We start from the raw sequence: 22,500 nt of genomic DNA, 5'->3' as shown, positions 1-22,500 counted from the left end.
GGTGTCCCTGCAATGTGTTTGATAACAGCCTATGTAGATTACGAAGATTTGGTAGGTTAGGTCAGTTATAGTATCTTTATAAAAAAAAAGTTTTGTTTGGGCATCTCTGAAATGTGTTAAATCTACAAAGAATCCTCAACAAATTAAATTGCAACAATTTGCAAACAAACTAACACCTGACCCCGTAGGGAGGTAGTGCCGTCAGTGCACCTCACAGGGTGCACTGTAGGCATTACTAAAGGTTCTTCGCAGCGTCCCTTCGGCCCCTACCTCCAACCCCTGTCAGTCTTTTTACTGTATCTCGATTCATATTCTTTTTATTCCATCTTGCTATCCACCCTCTCCTAACATTTATTTCGTAGTGCAGCTGCAAAAGTTTCCTCCTGTTACACCTTTCAGACCTACCTACTCTCAATTTCCTTTCCAGCTCTGAATGACCTCATAGGTCCCAGTACTTGTCCTTTGACGTAAACTCTACAGTATATTCCATTCCATTTCTAACACCTGGCAAGAACGAAAACAGAATAGTGAAATCTATCTCTCTTGAAATCGTACATTCCTATATCACTCACAACCTCCCTCATTAAGATCTCTATGAAAATCATAAGGAAAGAAATTATAAAATCTCTGAGAAAATCATAAGGAAAGAAATTGTAAAATATCTTGCCGACAACCATTTACTCCCCTTCTATCTCAATTGGTCAGTGAGGTGATCATCAGAATCCCAGAGTCTTGACTTCAAAGACTTCCTAATGTTGGCTATTTTCTGTTATGCAACAAACCCAGGGAAGAGTGGATAAATGTACCCACAATAAGCTAAATATACAGTTTCTCTCAAATAGAGCACTTCAGATATATACTAGCCTTAGGTTCAACGAGGTTAACTTCTTTTCATTATTATGATAAGTGACACAGATGGCAACCTGCAAAAGCTTATTTCACACCTCTTTTGGTTGTCGGTTTTCGCGTCTCACCAAAAGCAGACTTTATAGTAAAACAGTTTAAAATTGAACTAGACATATTTAATCCTCAGACGCAAAAAAAGCAAACCAGTCACCATGGGGATCATTTTGAACGTATACATATTAGTAAGAAATTACAAAATATCGCGTACAGCTTCGATCTAGGCTGAAACATTATGAAAAAAGTCTCCAGTCAAAGACTTGGATCCTTCATCTCTTACGATTGTAAGTGGTTGTCTCATACATCAAGAATCATAGTGAACTACAGTAGTTATTACGTCCGAAAAGGGTTGATTTCACACACATAAAACGCTACACCTTTTGTTGTTCTTTTGATAGACTCATACCGATGAAATTAAGTAGCATCCATCGTAGATACAAACTCTAAAAAAAGTATATTTACACAGACAAGGAATAGAATAGAATAGAATAGAATATAGAATTTAGGCCGAAGGCCAAGTGCTGGGACTTATAAGGTCATTCAGTGCTGAAAGGGAAATTGACAGTAAGAAGGTTTGAAAGGTGTAGCAGAAGGAAAACTACACAGTTGCACAATGAAACAATTGTTAGAGGACAGAAAGTCAGACTGAGGAAAGAGAATAAGAACGGAGGGACAGTAAAAGGGACGAAAGAAGTTGCAGCTAGGGGCCGAAGGGACACTGCCAAGCCCCTTAAGTAATGCCTAAGGTGCACCTCATGAGGTGCACTGATGGCACCAACCCCCTACGTGGCACATACAAGGAATTTTCGGTTGCAAAGTTACAGCCACCTCCACAGAACCGAAACCCTTCTCTCCAGTTCCATCACAACCCTAGGATTGGGGTGAAAAGGTCTCAATCTGAGAACCAAATTTTTACCATAATCTTGCCACGATTACTCAGCTTTAGTCATTCGCACACACAACCCCTAGTATTGTGGAACTACCTCGTTGCATCCGTGTGTACATTTAATAATAAGTTAGCCAAATCTAATTTGATATGGCATCGTGTGTCCAGTTTCAAAGCCAGTTTTGAAATCATTTGCTTTCTTGCTGGTTAACAAGGATGATGACTGAACCATGACGAGAGACGGTGTCGATGAGGTAAACCCCGAAAGGTAGATTAATTATTCTCTCCCCTAACTCAAGCCACAGGGAAATGTTTAAAAGAAAACAGAGTGATAAGTACTTTCGAGTATTTTCCACATCTTCGAACCCCGGGGGTGTTCAAAATAAAAGAAAGTTCTTGGCACTCTGTCGTTTCAGTTTGGATATTTCCCATGATTTTAGCTGCTTCTTAAATCACGTGCATACTTGCGAATTTTAGCAAATGTACAAACAAATATATATATATATATATATATATATATATTTTTATATATATATATATATATATATATATATATATATATATATATATATATATATATACGTAGTGTTATAGTTTTTTTATTCATGAGAATGGTAATGTATTATGCTATATGTAATTCCCTATGTCGTTCTCAAAGGCGCTGGAAAGACCAGTCTCAAATATCATGAAATCTTTTTCTTGTTATAACATTACCTCCATGACTTTTCCAGCAGGGAAGAAAAAACGGAGGGCTAAAAGTAACGTAAAAGTTAAGTTTAGAATTTTTACGGTAACTCAGGGAAAGTCAATGGAAAAAAAGTTCTCCGACGAAATAAATCTTAATTTACTGACGCTTGAAGTTTCATTACGGACTCAATTTCTTTCCTCACTCGGTTTGAAACCGGCTTTGATAAGTGAATCTTTAATTTGTATAAAAAAAATTTACTTTTTTTACATCATTTCAGAATGTTCAGTTTCTTTTTATTTCATTTGTCCAGCTGAACCATTTTATAAGGTGTGTCCTTATACGAGTATATATAAATATATATAGTTATGTGTGGGTTTATCTGAATAAATCAGCAGAAGACTCAATATCATGACGCTGCAAATTAATAACATCCTCCCTATATATATATATATATATATATATATATATATATATATATATATATATATATATATATATATATATATATATATATATATAATATATATCTTCTTCTTCTTCTTTTAACGTGCTTTTATTCCCATTTTTGTATGGGGTAAGCACGATGCCTTCTTTTGAAGGACTTTTGATTTGGCTTTGGGTAGACCTGTGGTCTCGATCGGCTGCCCTGCCTGACATCGCTTAGACCCCGGTACGTATGTTTCATGTATCATACCCGACCCAACGCCCTTTCTTCCCAGCAGCGAGAAGTTACTGCGCGGGTATGGCGAGAGTTCGAGACGTGTGAGATGTTTGTTATGTTTTTAGAAGGTGTTGTAGTGGCTTTGTTTTGTGTGTGTATTTAGTCTGTAACATCCATTTGCTTTTTAAGCAAACCTACCCGTTGATTACATATATAATCCCGGGATGTCTACACGGATAGCAAAGTGTCTGCCTCTCTGATCAGTCGGCTAATATATATATATATATATATATATATATATATATATATATATATATATATATATATATATATATATATATATTGGGTGTTTTGAAATTAGAGGGCCCCCTCCACAGAACAAATGGAAAGTTATGAAGTTTTCTGCTATTGCCTATCGCCAAGTACATTATTTTAAGTTTTTATTAAGCTATTTTTCATTTTACATTTCTTGTATTTTCAGACTGAGTGACAGAGTGAGATACAGCCATGGCTAACGACTCGGAGGAAATTAGATGGATTGACCGAATCCGGGCTATAACCTTCAGAGAGGTCAGAGATGCTGGCGCATCCTTCATTTCACGTTCCTGGATAGATAATACGTTAAAAGAGATGAATCCTTTGTTAAAAGACACTGGAACAAAAATCCATATGACTGTCATTGCAAAAAGAGTGAGAATCTTGGAAGGCCTGAAGTCCTTTCTCAGGAGTCAAAAGACATCATAGCTGAGGCAGTGGGTAGACCAAGAAAGTCTTCACATAAATTGGCGCTTGAACTAGAAATAAAAATGGGAAAGAAAAGAAGTTATAGTGCTGCATATCTTGAGTTGAAAAAATCTGGTATCAAGCCATTTCATGTTATCAGCAAGCCCAACTTCACTCAGCAACAGAGAGAAGGCCATGCATGGTTTTGTGGTTCATTTCTTAAAGATTGGGATGAAGCTGACTTTCTCCATGTTGCCGCATCAGATGAATTCTTCATTTACACAGTCAGGAAGCCAAATTATAAAAATGACATCATTTGGGCGGCAAAGTTGGATGATATCAGCGATGACGTGCGCTATCGCCAAGTTGTGAAATTTCCTGAATGTTTGGGAATTGTTCTGTTTCACAGCCAAACGGTTAATGTGGATCATGAAAGAAAAAGGACAGTCATGGAATGGCGAATACTTCAGAGAAACTGTACTTACTGGTGGAGTATTTCCTTTCCTCAAAGATCCTGAAAATGTGTTATCTGTTGAAGAAGTCACATTTTTGCATAATAAGGCACATGTTTCAAGGCTCTTCAGACACAGTAGCTGCTTCGTAACAGTGGTATCGATTTCTTCTCGTCAAGTGAATTTCCAGGTAGCTCCCCTGACCTTAATGTGTGTGAAAACATTGGTAGTATCTTAAAGGATCGTGCTGAAGCGCACACAGTGAACTATGATGGTATACCAAGCCTCGACGACCTGCGAAGAGAGGTGACCGAAGTGCTCAGGGAAATGGAATTTGAGTCTCAGCTTTTTTGCGATTTGCTGAAATCATAGCCCTCAATAATGCAGGCTGTGGTACAGGAAGATGGAGGCCACACAAAATATTAAATACTCAGAGAAAAACTTAAATAAGAACCTGTTCTGAATTACTTTTGTTTTTGTCCATATCAATTTTAGTTTATGCAGTAGAGGGGGCTCTAATTTCGAAACACCCTATATATATATATATATATATATATATATATATATATATATATATATATATATATATATATATATATATGTGTGTGTGTATGTGTGTGTGTGTGTAGAACCTACTGGTCACTTTTCACCAGATACATATCTAATTGTAATAGCCACAAGTCCCTCTTAATTTCTCGAACTCTTCGCGCTTTTTTTGGATACGCTAGTCACTGCAAAGCCTTAAGATATATATATATATATATATATATATATATATATATATATATATATATATATATATATATATATATATAGGGAGAATGTTATTAACTTGCAACATCATGTTATTTAGTCTTCTGCTGATTTATTGAGATAAACCCACAAATAAAGTTTATCAGCAAACACTGATAAGTATCAGACATATTTATTCTCAAAGAATTACGGCTAGTTCTTCACTATAAAGTTTTTTTGTCAACGAAAGCACTGCGTTTCACTTTACTTCGCGACTCATACTTATAAAACGGCTGCGAACTCTGTAATATGCCAGCTACTCAATGCGTAAGATTTAGTCCTTCTGAATAATAATAATAATAATAATAATAATAATAATAATAATAATAATAATAATAATAATAATACAAGGATTAATAGTTCGGCGTTTTCTTTTGTCACTTCACTGGACCAAGAAACCACGCCACCAAATGCATTTTTTTTCCGACTCCTATAACCTTCCTTACTTTAAGAAGCAGAAAGACCTACTGCTTCATTCATTGTTAAACCCCATCCTTCTTCCCTCCTCTTTCCTTTTCTCGTTTTTTATTCGGGCCTGGACTAGAAACGCGCAATGAATTGCCGGTGCCATAGACCTTTGCTCTTGAAAGAAAATGACATCCGTTGAAATCTGGTGTGTTTCTGCAATTCACAACTGATAAACACTAAAATTTTACGCACGACAGTGATACGAACCTTGACCCTTTCAACAAGAGGTCATCCAGCGGTGAAACGGAAACTGACAGGAGGAAAACCTCGCAGTTGCACTGTTAAACAATTGTTAGGAGAGGGTTGAGTAAAGATGGAAGAGAGAGAATATGAAAGTAGGTACAGTAAAGTGAACGAAAGGGGTTCAGACTATGGTTTGAAGGCACGCTGCAAAAAAAAAAAAAAAAAAAAAACAATGTAATACCTAGTAGAGCGCACCACATGAGGTGCACTGACGGCGCTAGCCCCCTACAGGAAAAACATTCATGAGAGGAACGCTCAATAGTATTCAAAGTATCATTAATATCTCGATGAATTTCTTTCTCAGCTCTGGCAACTGATCATCACCAACGTCAGGGACGATGACGAGGGCACGTACGAATGTCAGCTGGCCACCAGCAACAAGCCAGTCTCCCTCTTCTTCAACCTCACAGTCAAAGGTAAGACGGACCAGTTGGGGGAAGGAGGAAGCAACGTGGTTCAAACCTCACAGTCAAAGGTAAGACGGACCAGTTGGGGGAAGGAGGAAGCAACGTGGTTCAAAGAGTGAGTTCTTCGCTTCTGACGCGAAATTCCTTCTTTCGGTATAGTGACAATGATGGTAAAATATAAGCAATGACACAGGACAAACAAATGTAAATAAGTAAATAGACTAATACGAAAATCACAAGGGGACTTTATCTATTTTTATCATTATTATTCAGAAGATGAAACCTGTTCATATGGAACATGCCCACAGGGGCCACTGACTTGAAATTCAAGCTTCGAAAGAATATTATGGTATTCATTAGGAAGAAGTAAGAGAAGGTAAAAGAGAAATGCATATTTTTAGTCAGATCTGTCCGTTTCTCGTAATTTATAGTTATTTATAAGTCCAATTTTTATTATCGGGAAAATGTTCCATATTCCTAGGGTCACAGACTAAAATCACTGTTTATTATCCCTTGATATAATTCATCTTTAACTTCCTGTAAAAAGTCTGGGGCAACGGTCTTACTTTCAAGTACAGTACCGAGTACTGCTGACATTTATTTCTGGGAAGCCTAAGGAACCAAGAAGTGTGTTAAGGACAACAAGAATTAAGTAAGGAATGGAATATAGAGTTAGTTTAGGCCAAAGGCCAAGCACTGGGACCTATGAGGTCATTCAGTGCTGGAAAGGAAATTGAGTAGATAGGTTTGAAAGGTGGAACAGGAGGAAAACCTCGCAGTTGAGCCATGAAATAATTGTTAGGAGAGGTAGATAGCAAGATGGAAGAACGATAATATGAGTGGAGGTACAGTAAAAGGAGTGAAAGGGGTTGCAGCCAGGGGCCGAAGGGACGCTGCAAAGAACCTTAAGTAATGCCTACAGTGCACCCCCGTGAGGGCCACTGACGGCACTACCCCGGCCCCCCACGGGGGATTAAAGTGTTCTCTTCAGAACACGTAGCCTGGATGCTATCGTTAAAGGAGTTGATGAAAAGATCAAAGTAGGTTTTATCATCGCAGTCAGTTTTAGTCAGTGGTATAGCTACCTGGCTGAATGTTCGATATGTTATTAGTAACTTTTTCTCTCACACATTTTGGATAGTTTCATTTACATAGAGAAAGAGCAAGATCCTCCACTCCTTTCTTCTCGTTGTTATGGGCATTCCAGAATTAAAATTCTTCTCTTTTTTGCGTCATGGGTGATTCGTGAATCAATTTTTTTTTTTTTTTGCTTCATGGATGGTTCGTAAATAAATTTTTTTGCTTCATAGACGATTCGTGAATCTTTTTTTTCATGGATGATTCGTGAATAATTTTTTTGGCTTCATGGACGATTCGTGAATTTTTTTGCCTTCATGAACGATTCGCGAATCCTTTTTTGCCTCATGGATGATCCGTGAATCACTTTATTTTGCTTCGTGGATGATTCGTAAATAAATTTTTTTTTACTTCTTGGACGATTCGTGAGTCTTTTTTTTTTTTTTTTTTTTGCTTCATGGACAATTGGTGGATCAGTTTCTTTTGCTTCTTGGATGATCCGTGAATCACTTTATTTTGCTTCATGGATGATTCGTAAATAAATCTTTTTTGCTTTAAGCACGATTCGTGAATAATTTTTTTTTGCCTCATGAATGACTGGTAAATTTTTTTTTTTTTTTTTTTGGCTTCATGGGTGATTCATGAATCAATTTTTTTCTTCATGGACGATTGGTGAATCAAATTTGCTTCAAGGATGATTCGTGAATAATTTTTTTTTTTTGCATCATGGATGATTCTTGAATAATTTTTTCCTTCATAGATGATTCGAGAATAATTTTTTTTTCTTTTTTTGCGTCACTGATAATTCTGCAATCAAAGTTCTTTTCCTATTTTCCTTGCGCCACGGCTCGGCGATTCCAGAATCGCGGGCGGTCATCCAAGGTCCTCCGGAGGTGACGCTGTACCAGGGGCAGAGGCTGGAACTGAACTGCACCGTGGTGGACGCCCTGGAGCCCCCAAGGTACATCATGTGGCTCCTGGACGGGAGCGTAGTGCCCCGCATGGTGGCAAAGACGGCGACCTTCAGCAAGACCCTCAGGGTCAAGCAAGTGGGTCCCGAACATACGGGGGTGTACTCCTGCGACCCTTACTTGGCAATTCCAGCGACCGTCCGGGTCAAGGTCATTGGTAAGTTGAAGGTTGGGGTTTTTCTAGATCGTGGGTATGGCATGTGCGGGCATGGGAGGTACCAGGGTGAAGAGTGTGGGTGGGGTCTACTTGCACATCTCCCCCCCCAAACTCCTTCAATTTACGAAGCAAAACAATTAAATCATGCAATTCGCAAAGCAACGATATGCAACCGATACATCACAGTCCTCCAGCAAAGATACAGTTGATATTCTGCAATGATTTATCTGTAATATAATAACATTACATTACAAAAAAATTTTCGCCCACCAACTCATTCGATTCACCAGTGATAATTATGCTCTCAAAAATAGTCTCAGATAGGCCTAACGGACCATAATATAATGTTTTTCACAATAAAACCACACTGCGAAGAACAGACTGCATATGATAGGCCTAACTATTCAATATACTTCACTAGGTAGGAACGGGGCGGGAAATGACATCCACGACTCACGGATGGGAGACATGAGTCTAGACACCGAACACTTCGGAGACTTCGGCATGAACGATGACTACGACCTGGAGCCGGCGGACGACTGGTCTAACGTCTACATGCAAGAGTCGTCGCCAGCAGCAGGTAACAGGGTACATGATGACGCCTCCAGATTAGTAACACTATGCGCAATGCAATCCTGGCTCGTCATCCTAGCTTGCATAGCCAGGTGATGTCTCCCAGGAGGAAAGGGAGTATTAATAACCGTATTTCAGTTGTCATGAAACAGCCAGCTGTGAAATAAAAGACTGTCTATCATTGGGTAATGTAATATAAATAGCGGAGAGAATGGCAACATCGGTAGACGGACTTTTAAATATCATTTTTCTTCAGAAACTTCTATTACTGCTTTCTACGCTTTGCATCAACTCTTCAACGAATAGGCTATCATACGTAACTGTAGCACAAGGGTACTGAAAGTGAAAGTGAATGTGAAAGAAAAGAGGAGAATTTTACAAAATACAGAATCTGATGCAGTATTTTTAAGACTATCTCTAACTTCAGTAGCAGCCGTTAGAAGTATCCTTTCACACTAAGTATAAGAAAAGATATAAAAAGATCCAAAAGGGAGTGGCAACCATATAACGAAAGCATAAAGAAACCCAAAAGACCAAGTTCAAGAGATAAATGACAACTGCAATACGCGCAAGCGCACTTCTTTGGTCATAAAACCAAAAGAAAGTCGAGCTTTTTCCAGTCAATGTGGTTAACCGTGTATACTTGGTGAGTGTCTTACTTTTACTGAGTAGATTTAAGGTACCTATCCCTTATTAAAGAAATAACAAACTCCAGTGAGACTTCAAATGAGGTTTTTCCTTCGGTATTTAAATACATTCTTGGCCAAATCACGGAGACAAGTAACCAGAGAAAGAAATTATTATTATTATTATTATTATTATTATTATTATTATTAAAGCAAATCTGGTTTGAGAAGTTGAACAGCTATATGGAAAGAGGCCAGCGGCAATGAATGAAACTTACAAGAAAGAAAGCAATGCACCTGAGGCCGAAGAAGGAATGCTTCAACGAACCTTTAGTACCACCTACAGTGAACCAGGCAAGTCTCACTGTAAGTGATTCCCCCATATGGAAGAATAAAGGCAAAAAAAAATAAATAAATAAAATAGTTTCAATTGTGATGATTCGCCTCAGACAAGTAGCAACGAATTCTAGTCACAACGACAAACGAACATTGCGCTCATCACTGCAAAAAAATCAATAAATAATATAAATTTCATCATTAATACCTTTCATGCAATAATCTTACAATATTCGGCGTTATTTCTAATGGTCCATTTTTCAAAATATTGGCAAATGAAACCAACTTTGCTATATTACAATGTTAACGATTGCTGCTCTTCGAAATATACATAGACTACTAGCTTCTCTGTACATGAAATTTCTATTTGGCATATGTAATAGCAGTTAACACGTGACTACTTAGAGTTAGTTGCAAGTCCCTACAAATAAAGATCTTGAAAACTATCTTGGTTTTTTATTTGCTCTTTCGAATTTGTGTTTTCATACTTTATGGAATACTCTGTAGCATCAAAGGCGAAACTAATGTACCTTAACACCAGCGTAAACTACATTAGGCTGATGGAAAATTTAGTAATACGAAAAGACTTTTTCTCATTTACACAGCATAAGGACAAATGACCTCACGCTCAGATAATATGATTTGTGGACGGGACCACTTATGCCACCACGGGTCCTCTTTAGAGCCAGGTTAAGATTGCTTGGGATTAAGAGAGCTGGTGTTACTCTGTGGACCGTGACCAACTAATGACTAACCAACCGAGACCAGTTGGATATAACAGACCATGAGCCAGCCTTGGATAGTTGTTAGTCGAGTTCAGATTTTCTAGTAAGTAACTTTAGTATAGCCCGGCCTAATTAAGAAATCAAATAAACGTGTGAGGTCTTTCATTAATTCATGATACACAGAATAATAATTTTTATAATTTCGAATATACAGCAGAAGTGTGCACAGTATTTTAGCAGATATGACTTGAAATCCAAAATGAAAACAGTTCGGTGAATATGAAACACTAACAGAGCCTATCACCTAAAGTTACGGCAGTCTTGTTGAACAAACAAAATCACATACGTGAAAATAATGGGCCGGTTTGAGCTTGATGTAACCCGCTGGCCTCCTAAGTGTGAAGTTTTTGTAATCGCATTCAGACGCCGATAGTGCAGTATAGGACTGCAACTGAAAACAATGCTAGCGACGTAACAAGTGGAATACAAAATACTTCAGTGAGAATCAGTCACCAGTGATACTATATTCCTGAATTCATAATCTAATAGACGTTTGGGGGTAAACTTTCATTCCTCAGCTCCACCACATAGGCCTACTGCCATTAGCCTAGGCCAAGCCTAACAACTCCTGTGTAAATTAAAGCCTAACCTGCAGACTTCGGTATAGGCTAGTGAGAAGCAACGAAGTGTTAAATGTCTCATGACACAAAAATAAGCCATCACTCCGAAGGATCTGAATTCCTTATCATAGAGGAAAATATACAGGTCTTACCTTTCGCTGCAGTAGGGATAATTTAGTTCCAGAATTCAGGATTCTTAGTTCCACACAGCAAGCCGACGCAATATTTTTTCTAATAATTCACCAGTTTACACTATTTTCTGTATAGAATTCAAAATATTACCATGAGCTTCGAAAGGATGGCTCAGCTATCACAATAAATTTATATTGCCTGTCGTTGGCGGCACTCAAATCACCAACCAACATCGACAGACATTACATGTATCAGGGACACACACACCAGTTGGCAACGAACTTACAGTACTATGATTCCACTTCGATTATTCCTTGATTGGTTACTTGTGCCAATGACGTCATAGCCACGCCTCCTAAAAGTGACGTTTACAACGTCTTCTTCTTCTTCTTCTTCCTCTTTTAGAATAATGCTGGGCATATACCAGCGCATACCATTGCCTTATGGTGGCCCGTAAGTTATGGTAATATTAGAGAGAACAGCTGGCCTGGTGTGGACCTCCGAACTCTGAACGCCCAACAGAGACGACTGTTTCCAGGCACGTAACTTGAAATGTATGCGCGCCAAAATCTAGTATGATGAAAACACTGTTTTCTTTTTTAGGGTGGGGGAGGGGACAGGGCGGCAGTTGCCACTTACTCTAATCAAAACTTCAGTTTACGCTTTCTTGCTGAAACTTTTAATAGTCTTGCTGTTTTTCACACACATTTTTTTTTTCAGAACAATTTAAATGGAATATTCTCTAACGACCAGTGCTATTAGGCTATTGCGTAAGAGCGTATGATGCAGTTTAACGGTTATTTTCACATTCGGCAATTATAGACGAGGTTTCATATTCATATATATATATATATATATATATATATATATATATATATATATATATATATATATATATATATATTTATATATATATATATATATATATATATATATATATATATATATATATATATATTATAAATTATATATATAATACTCCTGAAATGTAACTTTATATCAGGCGTCGACAAATAACTGATCCCACCGTAATAGAGGCTGCTGTCGGATTGCATTTACATATTCATGGGTTTGCAAACATGAGTAATGAGATGAATGACATTCATTGATGAAAAAAGAAAATTTGTTTCGTTTTTATATAAAGCGTTTATGGCCGCATGTGGAATGAGAAAAAAGCATGGAAGGAAATAGAAAACCGGTATATTAAGATGAAGTCGAAATAAAGAAATTAAGTTAAAATACGTCGGTCAAATTATATGGGAATTGTTTAGCAGACTAATAACGTGAAAAATCATAAAAGATATTAGTAAAGGGAATTTATGGCAAAGTCAGTTTATATATATATATATATATATATATATATATATATATGTGTTATACATATATGTGTATTATATATATATATATTATATATATATATATATATATATATATATATATATATATATATATATATATATTGACCAAATGGACTGACTCCATCGAGCTTCACTGAACGTGGTATGCACACAAGTTATCCCGTCAAACTTACCTCTCCTCCTCACCTCTTCACCACCACAGAGATAGAGAGAGAGAGAGAGATGTATTGGCTCTACGTCAGTACTTTTTTATTCTCTAATTTATTACCATTTTTTGGACATGTGTGCTCACTGGCATAAGGCCGGTATGCAATGTGCTCTTGTGGGTTATATATATATATATATATATATATATATATATATATATATATATATATATATATATATATATGTATATATATATATATATATATATATATATATATATATATATATATATATATATATATATATATATATATATATATATATATATATATATATATATATATATATAGTATATATATATATACATATATGTATGTTTTTGTGTTTATCATATATATCTCGCTTTCTTCAGTGATAAGGTAATACATATTTTACCTCTCTCTCTCTCTCTCTCTCTCTCTCCTTGTTTTGAAAATTGTCCTCATGACGTCAATGAAAACAGTTCTTTGTTCCCCTCTTCTCCTTTTGTCAAACCTTTTAGCTGAGGCTCTTCCGCTGTCACCCACACAACTAGCAAAGGGTTCCGTTCCTCCTGCCCCTCCTCTTCTTCTTCTTCTTCTTCTTCTTCTTCTTCTTCTTCTTCTTCTTCTTCTTCTTCTTCCCACGGAGCTCTCAAGCTACAGACGAAACCTGAGGGCGTGTGGGGCCACTTCGGCAAAATGGAGTTTTCTGGTCCTGAGTCTCTCGTAGCTCGTCTGCCTCCTGTGAATTCGAGGTCTTGTCATGTATGGCCAGAAAGACTAACGCACTCTGCAAGAGGTCTTTGAATATCTTTAATTTCGTTTGATATCGGCCTTTTAAAAGACCTTCCAAATACTTTTCTCAGAGAAGCGTCTCCAAAAAGAGGTTAAAACGGTTCGTTTTGAGTGCGGGATGCTAAAAGGTCCTCTGTCCTGACTGAAGATGTTCTCTGCCTGCAGGAGGATAAACAAGGGTTCGTCTGATATCTGGCTTCTGAGAAACTTCTGCTTTGACCCGAGATACTGTGCCTAGAATACATTTCTGGGAATATAAAGGACAGCGTATTTTTATAACCTCGTATGAATGCCCATTCTTAATGCAGATGTTATTTCTGGAGCGCTTTTTCTCAAAATCAAGATCAGTCAAAATGCAGAAAGAGGCGATTGTAGAGTCGAATATATCAAGACACCAGTGAAGGTTATAAATGTTTTGGTAGGCCTACGTGGCCTGGGAAAATGACGTCTCCTCCTTTCACTTGGTTTGCACCCAATCATAACATTTCCTGAGACGAAAATTACCGTAAAATCTTGGTTCTAAAGGAAAGTTAGGCACGACAGCATGGGCGAATACAGCATCATCCAAGTGCAAAGAATTCGTACTCAAGTAGAAATTTCCTTCCTTGAAAATAAAATGCATGAGTTACCATTCTAGTAAACTGGAAATATTCAGACGCTCCCAAACTTATAATCAGGACCAGACTGCTTTTTCTGTCCATACATCAGTTGGAAAATAAGGAAGCTGGTAATCAGAAAGTGCCCAGAACCGAAGTCTCTACAGACAAGAGGCCAGACAGGGCTCTCTGTTTTTCTGGTGAACAGAGAGGTAGGAGGGCTCAGGAGGAGAAGTGTGTTAGATGGCATAAGCTGCGGGCATACCATGGGCAATAATACTCGGTGGAGCCATAGTAGTAACTAATGATTTTTTCAATATAGATTGAGAGACATCACTGGATTGGTTTCCTCGTGGTAATCAGCGTAATACAAACTAATTTCGGCTGCTTTTCGTAAGATCTGCCTCATATCAATTATCACTGTAATTGTAAGTCCAGCTGCTGCCAAATATTAAGCAGAGCTCAGAACTGATAAAAACATTAACTCATAAAACTGTGGCAGGGTAAAATATGGCGGCAGTTATTTTTTGTAAACAAATATTTTATCTCTCTGAGTCACCACTCTCTCTCTCTCTCTCTCTCTCTCTCTCTCTCTCTCTCTCTCTCTCTTCTCGTTCTTTCTCTGAGACATACCTCCCAGCTGCGATACAGAAGAGAATAGACAAATTATAAGATTGTCAACGCAAACATTTGCGAAAAGCACAGGAACCAACGCTGCATTTTGACCCCGGTTTCTACGTTGGCACTGCGAAAGCTGCGGTCAGTTATGAGAAGAATTTTATCAAAACATCTGGCTAGCGTTACAGAAGCTGAGGTCAGTTATGAGGAGAATTTTATCAAAACATCTGGCTAGCGTTGCAGAAGCTGAGGTCAGTTATGGGAATAATTTCAGCAAAACACCTGGCTAGCATTACAGAAGCCGAGGTCAGTTATGAAAAGAATTTTATCAAAACACCTGGCTAGCGTTGCAGAAGCTGAGGTCAGTTATGAAAAGAATTTTATCAAAACATCTGGCTAGCGTTACAGAAGCTGAGGTCAGTTATGAAAATAATTTTATCAAAACACCTGGCTAGCATTACAGAAGCTGAGGTCAGTTATGAAAAGAATTTTATCAAAACATCTGGCTAGCGTTACAGAAGCTGAGGTCAGTTATGAAAAGAATTTTATCAAAACATCTGGCTAGCATTACAGAAGCTGAGGTCAGTTATGAAAAGAATTTTGTCAAAACACCTGGCTAGCATTGCAGAAGCTGAGGTCAGTTATGAAAAGAATGTTATCAAAACATCTGGCTAGCGTTACAGAAGCTGAGGTCAGTTATGAAAAAAATTTTATCAAAACACCTGGCTAGCATTGCAGAAGCTGAGGTCAGTTATGAAAAGAATTTTATCAAAACATCTGGCTAGCATTACAGAAGCTGAGGTCAGTTATGAAAAGAATTTTATCAAAACACCTGGCTAGCATTACAGAAGCTGAGGTCAGTTATGAAAAGAATGTTATCAAAACATCTGGCTAGCGTTACAGAAGCTGAGGTCAGTTATGAAAAGAATTTTATCAAAACATCTGGCCAGCGTTACAGAAGCTGAGGTCAGTTATGAAAAGAATTTTATCAAAACATCTGGCTAGCATTAAAGAAGCTGGGGTCAGTTATGAAAAGAATTTTATCAAAACATCTGGCTAGCATTACAGAAGCTGAGGTCAGTTATGAAAAGAATTTTATCAAAACATCTGGCTAGCGTTACAGAAGCTGAGGTCAGTTATGAGAATAATTTTATCGAAACATCTGGCTAGCATTACAGAAGCTGAGGTCAGTTATGAAAAGAATGTTATCAAAACATCTGGCTAGCGTTACAGAAGCTGAGGTCAGTTATGAAAAAAATTTTATCAAAACATCTGGCTAGCATTACAGAAGCTGAGGTCAGTTATGAAAAGAATTTTATCAAAACATCTGGCTAGCGTTACAGAAGCTGAGGTCAGTTATGAAAAGAATTTTATCAAAACATCTGGCCAGCGTTACAGAAGCTGAGGTTAGTTATGGGAATAATTTTATCAAAACATCTGGCTAGCGTTGCAGAAGCTGAGGTCAGTTATGAAAAGAATTTTATCAAAACATCTGGCTAGCATTACAGAAGCTGAGGTCAGTTATGAGAATAATTTTATCAAAACATCTGGCTAGCGTTACAGAAGCTGAGGTCAGTTATGAAAAGAATTTTATCAAAACATCTGGCCAGCGTTACAGAAGCTGAGGTTAGTTATGGGAATAATTTTATCAAAACATCTGGCTAGCATTGCAGAAGCTGAGGTCAGTTATGAAAAGAATTTTATCAAAACACCTGGCTAGCATTACAGAAGCTGAGGTCAGTTATGAGAATAATTTTATCAAAACATCTGGCTAGCGTTGCAGAAGCTGAGGTCAGTTATGAGAAGAATTTTATCAAAACATCTGGCTAGTGTTACAGAAGCTGAGGTCAGTTATGAAAAGAATTTTATCAAAACATCTGGCTAGCGTTACAGAAGCTGAAGTCAGTTATGGGGATAATTTTATCAAAACACCTGGCTAGCATTACAGAAGCTGAGGTCAGTTATGAGAATAATTTTATCAAAACATCTGGCTAGCATTACAGAAGCTGAGGTCAGTTATGAAAAGAATTTTATCAAAACATCTAGCTAGCATTACAGAAGCTGAGGTCAGTTATGAGAATAATTTTATCAAAACATCTGGCTAGCGTTACAGAAGCTGAGGTCAGTTATGAGAATAATTTTATCAAAACATCTGGCTAGCGTTACAGAAGCTGTGGTCAGGTATGTCGACGTTTAATGCGTCTGTTCTATTTAGGATGAAATTTTTGCTTGGTTTGAATTACTGAAAATTCTCTCATTATTTCCGTCTTATAGGCGATCAACTTCTCATAAGCTTTTCCAAGAGTTCCTGTTAGGCGAAAGAGAGATTACTCCAGTTCAGTTTTCCTCTGAATAAAATGTGTTTTCACATCGCTATGCAGCTGCTTGGTAATAAGGTCTCCTTTGCCAAACAGAGTTTACTCGATACGATCTAATTGAATTTTCTGTTGAATCAAATATATCTAAAATTAAATTAAGTATAAACGTATTTACAAACGTATGCACAAACAGCACAGACCAGCGTGTACTCACACGGAACATACATAAGTAAATTATTTGCAATATGCACTGTACGTGTTAGATCTTAATTAGGATGCAAGCCTACGTCCTGTGATATACAGTCCCTCCTGATCTTCAAGTGCCCTTTCATATGAACTTCATGTTTCTAGCAGCGTTATTGGCCAATAAATATTATTCATAAAAATGCAAGTATGTAACTTTAAGGCTCCATGAAAAGCAAGATTAACTCATGAGAATGAAAATTATACATTGCGGCAGTTATTCTTTTAGCCCTCAAGAAAAATACACCTCTCCACATTCACCCGTGCCCAGGGTTGACACATTATCAGCCGAAAAGTCAGATTTTCTTGTGCTGAATTTCATGGGTCCTTAAACCTCGTAGGCAGGTCTTAGGTCACAGCCTACAGATATTAAATTTCAAAAATGATGCACTCATTTTTTAGTTTTCCGTAAAAGAAAACCACTGTACCGGCTTTGCCTGTCCGTCCGCACTTTATTCTGTCCGCATTTTTTTCTGTCCGCACTTTTTCTGTCAGCCCTCAAATCTTAAAAACTACCCAGGCTAGAGGGCTGCAAATTGGTGTGTTGGTCATCCACCCTCCAATCATCCAACTTACCAAATTGCAGCCCTCTAGCCTCAGTAGTTTTGATTTTATTTACGGTTAAAATTAACCATAATAGTGTTTCTAGCAACGATATGGATAGACCACCACCGGGCCGTGGCGGCTCGTACAGCATTATACCGAGACCACCGAAAGATAGATCTATTTTCGGTGGCCTTGATTATGCGCTGTACAGAAAACTCGATTGCACTGAAAAAACTTCGGCGCATTTCTTGCTTGTTTTTATCTCACTGTTGTCAAAGATGATTGTCGCTACGGTTGCTGTCAGGCGCACGCGTCGAGTACTCTTGACTAGAATTAACTACTTCTGCTACGGCTCCGTCGAGCATCACACCTACTGAAATAATAAATTGTTTATCAACAGAAAATACTGCTATGGGGCGTCTAGATGACTGAAGGTCTGAGAATGCTTAGCAGTGTTTCTTCTTAGCCTATCAGTTAAGAGAGTTGGACAAAGTTGGTAATAAAAAACATTTGACTCTTGGAGGAAGAGAGAGAGAGAGAGAGAGAGAGAGGGGAGGAGGGGAGGGAGGGGGTGCCAAAAATAATATAATTGTAGCATAACATAATGATAAAGACCACAGAGGATAAACATGAATATGAAAAGAGATGTGAAGGGAAACATTTTTCTCTAGGAGAGAGAAATGGGGAGAACAAAGACTGTTTAACAGTAGCAAAACAGAATGACAGAAATCACAGAGCAAAAAAAAAAAAAAAAAAAAAAAGTTAACATGGAAATAGATATGAAGAGAAACATTTCGCCTTTAGAGAAATAGAGAAGGGAAGGGAACGAAAATTGTCCAATCGTAGCAGAACAGGACGGCAGAGATCACAGAGGGAATGTAAATATGTTGAGAGAGACACGAGGAGGAAAGGATTAATCTTGAGAAAATGTTTGGAAAGATTCTATGGGGGCCGTTCTTGGTGGAATAGCCTAAAGGGTTGCGCCAAAATAAGTATCTGGTCATTCTAGAGCCCAGATCATACGTTTAAAAATTCTCATTAAAATAGAAGAGTTTAAATGAAGATCTTAAGAGGGTAGTAAATATTGGTGAGGGATTAGAAACTGAGACTGGGTGATGGAAGAACCAACAGGATAATCATTATTAGATAAAATAAGAAATGACGACTATAGAGGAAATGACGAATAAAACACTCATACAAAGAATTGCAAGACAATTCTTTTCATGAGTTTCATTAAGTATATACCCGGCAGTCTGGTATACCCACAAGAGTACCTACCCTTAACAGGCGCCAAAACTCTTGCATGTCCAGAAGGCATATGCAAGAGTATTGAACTTAAGAAGATAGCTCAGTTTTTTTTATTTTCGCCTTCATTTTCATCATTATTTTAAGACTGAGATGGAGAAAAACGGAACACTTACTCTCCTATGAGGTCGGAGAGCCAAACATGTAGACTTAACGGTACCCGTGAAAGTTGAAGGTTTGTAACGGCTCTCCTCAGTCTAGAACTTTTCCTCTATTCCAGAACAAAACGGGGATAGAAATCATGCTTCTAAACCTCTAAAAAGGTATGCAGGTATGAGGGTTTAGTTTCTCTTAAAAATTAAGAAAAATTATGGAAAAAGATGTTTCAAACATTCTTGAAAAAGACGCAAAACGAAAGAAACTCATGAGCACAGAAATACATCATGATAAATAGCCTACTGTCAGGAAAATTTTGATTTATAAGTTGATGTAATTTTTTCCTGAAACGACAAAATTCTTTATCATTGTTGTCAAAATTAACATTTTACTATAAGTACCCTTATGGATACCGTTAGTAACAAGTTATAGTTTGTTCATACATAATCATACCATAATAATTATTATGCCTCATCCCCAGTTCTTCAAATCTTTCCGTTTTCTAATAATGTCATTTTCCTTATGTATCACTTAGTCTTCTAACAGCAGAGAGAGAGAGAGAGAGAGAGAGAGAGAGAGAGAGAGAGAGAGAGAGAGAGAGAGAGTTTTTCCTTTTCAGAAAGATCCGTAAGTTTAGGGTAAGGGACCAATTAACCTCAAGACAATTAAACAACAATTTAAGAGGATAAAGGAGGAAAGGACCTGGAAGGATCCCAGATAAGTCCTCGGCTCTCACCCGGGAGATCAAGAAGCAATTGCATCCACTGATCTTGGGAGAGTATAGGGGGCAGGGTTTGTTGGGGGGAGGGGAGGAGTGTGCCATCTTCCCCCCGACCTCGCCTTCTCCAGAGCCTCGCCTCGAGTGCCACCACCTCATCCCCGGTGTTAACAGTAGTCGGGGGGCGGGGCCTCCCTGGAAATGGAAAGGGGAGAGAGAGGGGGGAAAATAGCCCCTCCCCATCCCTTCTGCTAACCCATCCCCTTCCTCCCAAACCCTACCCCTTCCTCCCAACCCCTCACCTAATCCGACCCCTTCTTCCTAATCCCCTCCCCTAACCCAACCACTCCCTCCCAAACCCAACCCCTTCCTCCCTAAACCCCTCCCCTTTCTTCCAAACCCCTCCCCTAACCCCACTCCTTCCTCCCTAAACCCCACCCATCCCTAGCAAACCCCACCCCTTCCTCCCTAAACCCCTTTCCTAACCTCACCCCCTCCTCCCTAAACCCAACCCCTCCCTCCCAAACCTCACCCCTTCCTCCCAAAACCCCACCCCCTCTCCGTAGCGGAATATTCACGGAGATCTGTCATATAATTGGTGGCTTTCGCTGGAGATTTATAGACTTCCGAGATGCCCCAAACTTGAATTAATAAGAGTCGTAGAGGCTGGTGCTGGGTCGGGGCAGAGGAAGTGGTTTGGAGTCGGGGGGGAGGTGGAGGTAGTGGTTGGGAGGGGGAGGACAGATGGAGGAATTGCTTGTCGTCTACGAATTCAACAAATAACTGCTCTGTTTGTTCGCCTTCCTTTGTCTTTTTCTTAGCATTTGACTTCTTTGCCTTTGCGAGTTATTTCAGTTTCTGTGCTCTAGAAAGAATGCAAGATAATTTCTGAACTAAACTAAATAATAAAACATATAATAAGATAATTTAAGCCTCTTTCCATAATCAAGAAGATACTGCTTCTCTCTTCGTTATAACTAATATTTAAGATCAAAGCAGAAGAGAATCAAATTATTTCCCTTCAAAACCGTAGACATGAAAAAAAACTTTAACATCTATGTAGTCTTAACTCCTCCATTTCCTCACTCTTTTTGAACACTGCAAGCCTTGAATCCCGATGGGAAACAAATGAGGAATCTCTTAACTTCCCCGGCGGAATTCGAACCTATACAAGAAAAGTTCGACAAAATTACTTATTCAGATCTGCTTCAGTAACATCGACTTGATGTGTCGTTAAAAGTAGCTTGTAATAAAGTCGATAAATTCAGCTTCAAGAAAGATAAAAGAATGATGGAACCAAGATTAGACAAACAAATAGGTTTCTATTCTTTTGTGATATTCCTTTTACAGGCGTTAACCTAAATCTAATCTATGTAAATACGAAGAACTATCAGTTATATAATCCTCTTCTTCTTCTTCCTCAATATACCTTGTCCCAGGAAAGCGATTATGGACTTCCTTAATAACTTTGACTCTCGTAGATGTTATTTACCGATTCAAATGGAAAACATTGAACATTGCAAAGAAAATAATAGTAGTTTTCAGCGACAAATTTATGTGGAAAGAGTTAACCTGTATTCAAGGTGAAATTACATACACATACGTATATGTATATGTATATATATATATATATATATATATATATACATATATATATATATATATATATATATATATATATATATATATATATATTTGATGTTACAATACCAGAATATCTATGAAAATATACCGTAATCTTTGATGTTACAAAACCAACAACAACAAAAATTAACTTATCTTCGTTAACAGAAAATATCTCTCTCTCTCTCTCTCTCTCTCTCTCTCTCTCTCTCTCTCTCTCTTATGACTGGCAAAAAAGAGGAAAAAAATATTTCGGCGAAGACGCCTACCATCTCCTTTCATGTCTCCCTTCAGAAAAATATTTTTATAACCTCAACACTAACACTCTTTGTTCCTCTCTCTCTCTCTCTCTCTCTCTCTCTCTCTCTCTCTCTCTCTCTCTCTCTCTCTCTCTCTCTCTGGGCCCTCATCTTCTTCTTCCTGGGCATCAGACAGACCTATTAGCCGGGGTTCCTCCTCTGTCCCCCTCCCACCTCGGCCGAGGGAGGGGTAAGTAAGGCGAGGACTTGGCCGAGGGACAGCTCACGGCACACTCTACCCGGACATAAGTTTCTTACAGATGATGACTAAGGATGCCGAGGCACTTCACTATAATGGAGTTTTCTAGTCGCGGTCCTCCAGCAGGTCGTTGGTCTTGGAGGATTCCCTTTTGTTCCCCCGAATGCGCTGGTCCCCCC

At 38.1% G+C, this 22,500-nt stretch overlaps 2 protein-coding genes across 2 annotated transcripts in view; one reads left to right on the top strand and one right to left on the bottom strand.

The window, feature by feature from the left end:
- The window catches only part of LOC136832068 (uncharacterized), a 74,860-nt gene extending 65,379 nt beyond the window's left edge, over positions 1 to 9,481 (top strand). The window contains exons 5-7 of the mRNA XM_067092677.1: positions 6,121 to 6,232; positions 8,162 to 8,428; positions 8,850 to 9,481. Of these exons, the coding sequence (XP_066948778.1) occupies positions 6,121 to 6,232; positions 8,162 to 8,428; positions 8,850 to 9,097 (627 nt within the window). The 3' untranslated portion in view covers positions 9,098 to 9,481. The remainder of the gene's footprint in view (positions 1 to 6,120; positions 6,233 to 8,161; positions 8,429 to 8,849) is intronic.
- Positions 1 to 22,500, bottom strand: part of eIF3l (eukaryotic translation initiation factor 3 subunit l) — a 248,904-nt gene that overhangs the window by 179,207 nt on the left and 47,197 nt on the right. The window lies entirely within an intron of this gene.

The sequence above is a fragment of the Macrobrachium rosenbergii genome, chromosome 49 (genome assembly GCF_040412425.1).
Source record: "Macrobrachium rosenbergii isolate ZJJX-2024 chromosome 49, ASM4041242v1, whole genome shotgun sequence".
Taxonomy (NCBI): Eukaryota; Metazoa; Arthropoda; class Malacostraca; order Decapoda; family Palaemonidae; genus Macrobrachium; species Macrobrachium rosenbergii.
Note: the sequence above shows the minus strand (reverse complement) of the source record. Positions and strands in the feature narration are given on the sequence as shown.